The sequence below is a fragment of the Acanthamoeba castellanii genome, assembly GCF_000313135.1.
Source record: "Acanthamoeba castellanii str. Neff unplaced genomic scaffold scf7180000083091, whole genome shotgun sequence".
Taxonomy (NCBI): Eukaryota; Discosea; order Longamoebia; family Acanthamoebidae; genus Acanthamoeba; species Acanthamoeba castellanii.
Genome location: NW_004457552.1, coordinates 6,935 through 11,456, shown reverse-complemented (window position 1 = coordinate 11,456; position 4,522 = coordinate 6,935). Strand labels below are relative to the sequence as shown.

The 4,522-nt window shown below is 57.7% G+C and overlaps 2 protein-coding genes across 2 annotated transcripts; both read right to left on the bottom strand.

Annotated features, from left to right (window-relative positions):
* Positions 1-364: 364 nt before the first annotated feature.
* On the bottom strand, positions 365-2,474 carry ACA1_007010 (uncharacterized protein; the record flags this gene model as incomplete). The annotated part of the gene is made up of 6 exons (XM_004341954.1): positions 365-1,336; positions 1,400-1,587; positions 1,675-1,795; positions 1,886-1,987; positions 2,058-2,377; positions 2,456-2,474. 6 exons carry the CDS (start codon positions 2,472-2,474, stop codon positions 365-367), a joined length of 1,722 nt encoding a protein of 573 aa, XP_004342003.1.
* Positions 2,475-3,085: 611 nt separating this feature from the next.
* Positions 3,086-4,425, bottom strand: ACA1_007000 (uncharacterized protein; the record flags this gene model as incomplete). The annotated part of the gene is made up of 6 exons (XM_004341953.1): positions 3,086-3,220; positions 3,294-3,621; positions 3,738-3,829; positions 3,934-4,051; positions 4,166-4,211; positions 4,296-4,425. 6 exons carry the CDS (start codon positions 4,423-4,425, stop codon positions 3,086-3,088), a joined length of 849 nt encoding a protein of 282 aa, XP_004342002.1.
* Between the last annotated feature and the right edge of the window lie 97 nt (positions 4,426-4,522).

Below are 4,522 nucleotides of genomic sequence, written 5' to 3'. Positions count from 1 at the left end.
CATCTGCTTTGGCCACTACTGCTCCTGCCCGGCCTTCACCTACTCCGTGCTCAAGGGCGACCCGCGCGAGACTCCCTTCATGGTACCATGTCGCGTCTATACTTCTTGAAAACCTGGGAATGCTTATCGCTTCATTCTAATCACGCTCAACGTCTTCTTCTTCTTCTTCTCTGGGGTGCAACACCCCAGTGCAAGCACCAGCTGGCCGTGCGGCTCGCTCCGTTGGTCGGCAAGTGCCGCCGAAAGGAGGTGGGCGATGATCAGTTTGCCAACGAGCTGCTCAACAGCGGTGGCTCTTCCCTCCCCTGATGCCTGTAAAACATGCGGGTGTCTCGTTTCCTGTTCAGGCGGAGAAGGGCAGGATTTATTCAATCACTCCAATCTCCTTCGCGAGCAGAGCCCACAGGCCGTCAGCCCACCCCTCACACGCAGATTGGTTTTGGGGAAGTTTGGCGTGCGTCATCTGGGCTGCCCACTTCTGGAGGAAGTCAGAGGAGGAGGAGATGGCCGAGGGGAACTCGTCACGAAGCGAAGCCAGCAGACCAGAACCGAGCCGCAGGCGGCCGGGACCGAGTGCAAGCAAGGGGGTAGTCCGATAGCGCGCCTTGGCCACCTCGAGGCTCCGAGCGCAGTTGTAGAGGACCGCGAAGGTCTCCGCGAAGAGGTGGCCGTGAAGCAGGGGGAGCGTGGCCCTGAGCTCGGTTTCGCACCTCGCGACTTGAAGCGTGTTGGCCTCCGGCGGGAAGTGCGGCAGCTTAATTCTGTGTTGAGAGAGCGCGTCTCGGACGTGTTTCACGTTGTCGTGGTAGTGCTCTGGGCAACCCATGAGCGCCCACATCTTGCGCGGGAAGGAGATCACCAGGTTTAGCTTCTGAAGAAGGGGGTCCTGCAGGGCACTTCTTGGGGCCTTCTCTGGCACGCGCTTGCACCAGCAGACTGTGCTGGCGCTGGAGCCGGAGCCGAGACCTGCGGCGGGCATGTCTTCGGTGCGCTGGCCGCTGGAGCTGGGGTCGGAGCCGGAGCCGGAGCCAGAGCTGAGACCTGCGGCGGGCATGGCTTCGGTGCGCTGGCCGCTGGAGCTGGGGTCGGAGCCGGAGCCGGAGCCGAGACCTGCGGCGGGCATGTCTTCGGTGCGCTGGCCGCTGGAGCTGGGGTCGGAGCCAGAGCTGAGACCTGCGGCGGGCATGTCTTCGGTGCGCTGGCCGCTGGAGCTGGGGTCGGAGCCGGAGCCAGAGCTGAGACCTGCGGCGGGCATGTCTTCGGTGCGCTGGCCGCTGAAGCTGGAGCTGGGGTCGAAGCCAAAATCATCCAGCAGCCAACGCAATTCGGACGGAGACTAGAGGAGAGGGGTTAGACCAGCACATGAGAACCGAAAGGCTGGGTGAGGAGGGTTGAGTACGAGTGAGGGTGAGATCGTTGGAATCACGCCTATCATCTGCGGGTTCGAAGACGTGTCTGCCGCAAAGACCAGTACTCCTGCTGGAGAATCGCCTGCGGCCGTGGGGGCTGGAATGTGCAGCCGCAAGCCTTCGTTCAGTGTCATGGAGTTCATTGCTGAAACCATGTCCGGCTGGGTTGGCTGAGCGTCTGTTCTCACAGTACATCACACGCACACCCGAAGCATGCGGTCAGACCAAGTCAAACGCGACGACACCAAAGACAGTGTTAACGAACCAGCACAGCCCTGCAGGGCTTGCAGTAGCAGCGGCAGAGAGTTTGCACCGAATTCTGAAACGGCGTAGAACCTCTCAGCAGGAGTCAACCGGCTGAGCTCATCTTCGATTCGGCTAAGGGTCTATGTATATGCACATCACACGTACGCAAACACGGTTCAACGAACGAGTGAAGTCACGAGAGCTACAGGTGTGACGTACCGCATAGATACCGTCACTCGTAGGAGCAGAGTCGACCTGAGCAGGGCGAGTACGAGTGCATGACCGAGGCGTGCGCAATCGCTTCTTCTTGGCGAGAGGTGCCCCGGGCGGAACTGCGCCAGCCTAACAAAACGGTTCAGGACTAAAAATCGAAAAACGCAAAACGCAAAACGAAAAATTTACCTTTGTCTTCCTGGAATTGATGCTTTTGTCCGCGGCCTCGCCGAAGTGGAGGGCGTTGGTGACGTGTCGAGCATCGCGTGCGTGCTGCTCCACGCTCTCGGCCGTGAGGAGAAGGGCACAGGCACAGCACCACGTACTTCCCTCTCCAGTCCAGCAGTAGTGGCCCAAGTGGTAGCTGTGGAGCCGCTTGTTGGTTTTGTGCTCGTGGGTACGGCAGTGGTTGGCCCCTGCCTGGACCGTGCTGCAGTCCTGATCGCATAGGGGACAGTAGCTTCGCTTGTCTTCCAGCACGACCAAGCCGATGTTGTAGTAGACGGTACCTATTTTGTACCCCCCCCCCAGAAATGTACTTGAGTTAGTGAAGCTGGCTCCTATGCGTAGGCACGGCCGGGGTGTACCAGGTAGGTTGCGTGCCATGTAGAAGGTTCTTGTGTGGCGAAGCGTCTTCTTCTCGTGGCTGTTGCTGTTGTTGTTTATGTGTTCTGCGCCGTTGGCCTTTTATTCTTCCGTAATAACCCTGGTGTATTCTGCCTCAGGGTTATTGCATATTCTTCCGTAATAACCCTGGTGTATTCTGCCTCAGGGTTATTGCATTTTCGCAATAACCCTGGTGTGTTCTGCCTCAGGGTTATTGCATAAGAATAAAAGGCAGCCTGCCCGCAATACCCTGTGCCTAAACCCTCAGCACTGCTGACCATGCACTTGTGGAGCATCCTAGAGAGCAGCAGGCGGGTGGGTCACCAGACAACGCGAGCGTCAGGGTGGTGCTGGTGGAGGGCCAGAACGTGGGGGAGTAGTGGGTGAAGCTCGAGCAGGGCCACCACCTGACCCGCTCCTCCCTATGAGCTGCTACTCAAGGCTGCACGAACAGTGGTGGACGATGACGAGAAGCTCCACAGCCAACAGGGCCTCTTGTAACAAGAGTCTTGTCATCTCTTCATCTCCTTCTTGGTCTACGTGCTTGTTTGGCCAAGGGTACAGAATAAATAAACTGCATAGGAGTTCAAAAACGCGATGGCCTTCCTTCTTCAGTCGGCGTGGCTGTGCTCGTCGGTGTTGTCGTAGGTGGCCGGCACGCCGAAGAAGGAATTGAGACCCAAGTCCACCGCGGCGTCCACGAACACGCGGGGCAGCAACCTCTCCAACAGCTCTGGCATCGCTCCCTGCTCATATCCCACATCCCGCATCGCATCAGTTCTGTGTCATGTGTGCGGTGCGTGTGCGGTGCGTGCGAACCTTGTAGAAGCCATTGAGGCCTTCTCGAACAAAAATCTGCTGCACACAGTCGAGGACGCCGGCGTAGACGACCCCGTCGGCGCTGAAGGGCGCCACGCCGCCAGCCTGGGCCTCGAGGCGGCGTAGAACAACGTTGACCGGCATGGTGAAGGCGACGATGATGGCGGCCTCGATGATGTCATCGATGGCGAGCGCCAGCGCGTGCTTGAGGTTGTGGAGCACACCCTCGCGCGTCTTGATCTTCATGATCAGTGTCGACAGCTTGTAGCGGTCCGTGAGGAATCCCACCACATCGTAGAGGATACCGAACGAGATGAACGCGCTCAGGCTGTACAAAAAGAAAAGAAGTTTAAAAAAACAAATTCAAATAAATAGAATAAATGATAATTTTTGAATAAATGGGATTAAATAAAATAAAGCTTGATGATGGGCGGTGGCGCGTACTTGTTGGTGATGAGGCCCCACCGTTGCTCTCGCCAGATGACGCCGATCGATTGGAAGAGGCCGGTGTACTTGAACGAGCCGTCCGGACGCCTCTGTAGTTGATTGCGATGCACGGTGAGCGACATGCACATGTGGCCCACACGTCACGCACTAAACGTTGAGCGAAAAAGAATTGGACGCCTGGGGTGCGGTGTACCGACTGGGTGCGGAGGAGGAACTTGGCCTTGAGGAAGGGAAGCGACAGCAGAATCGCGCCGGCAGCCGAGGCCATCGCGCACACGGGACCCGTCCAGCCACCACGCTGGTACATGTCCCTACATAACATATTATATTATATTTTTTAATATAAGTACACATGTACACAAACATTAACGATGAATGTGGTAAGACATAGTATGACTATGTCAGTGATGGGGATTAATATATACCCTTGCTTTATGGGAGCGATGGGGTCGTAGGCCTCGAACGACTCGTCTGCGTGTTGTGTAGTGTGAGTTGCGTGTAGCGGGACAGAAGACATGAGGTGATGATGTAGAAGGAAGGAAGACGGCCCCGTACCGAGCTCCTCGTCGGAGGTGGCGATGTGGAGCAGCGGAGCAAAGACGTACTCCTGCAGGAACATGTGCGAGATGGCCTTCACCGCACCCGCCCACAGACCCGCGGCACTGAAAGCGCCTGCGATGGGCATCGCACCACCACGCACACACCGCCACACGTGCCACACACGACACGCACGACACACGCGTGCAAGGGAACGCGTCAGTGGGTGTTGAAGGCGGCGGTGG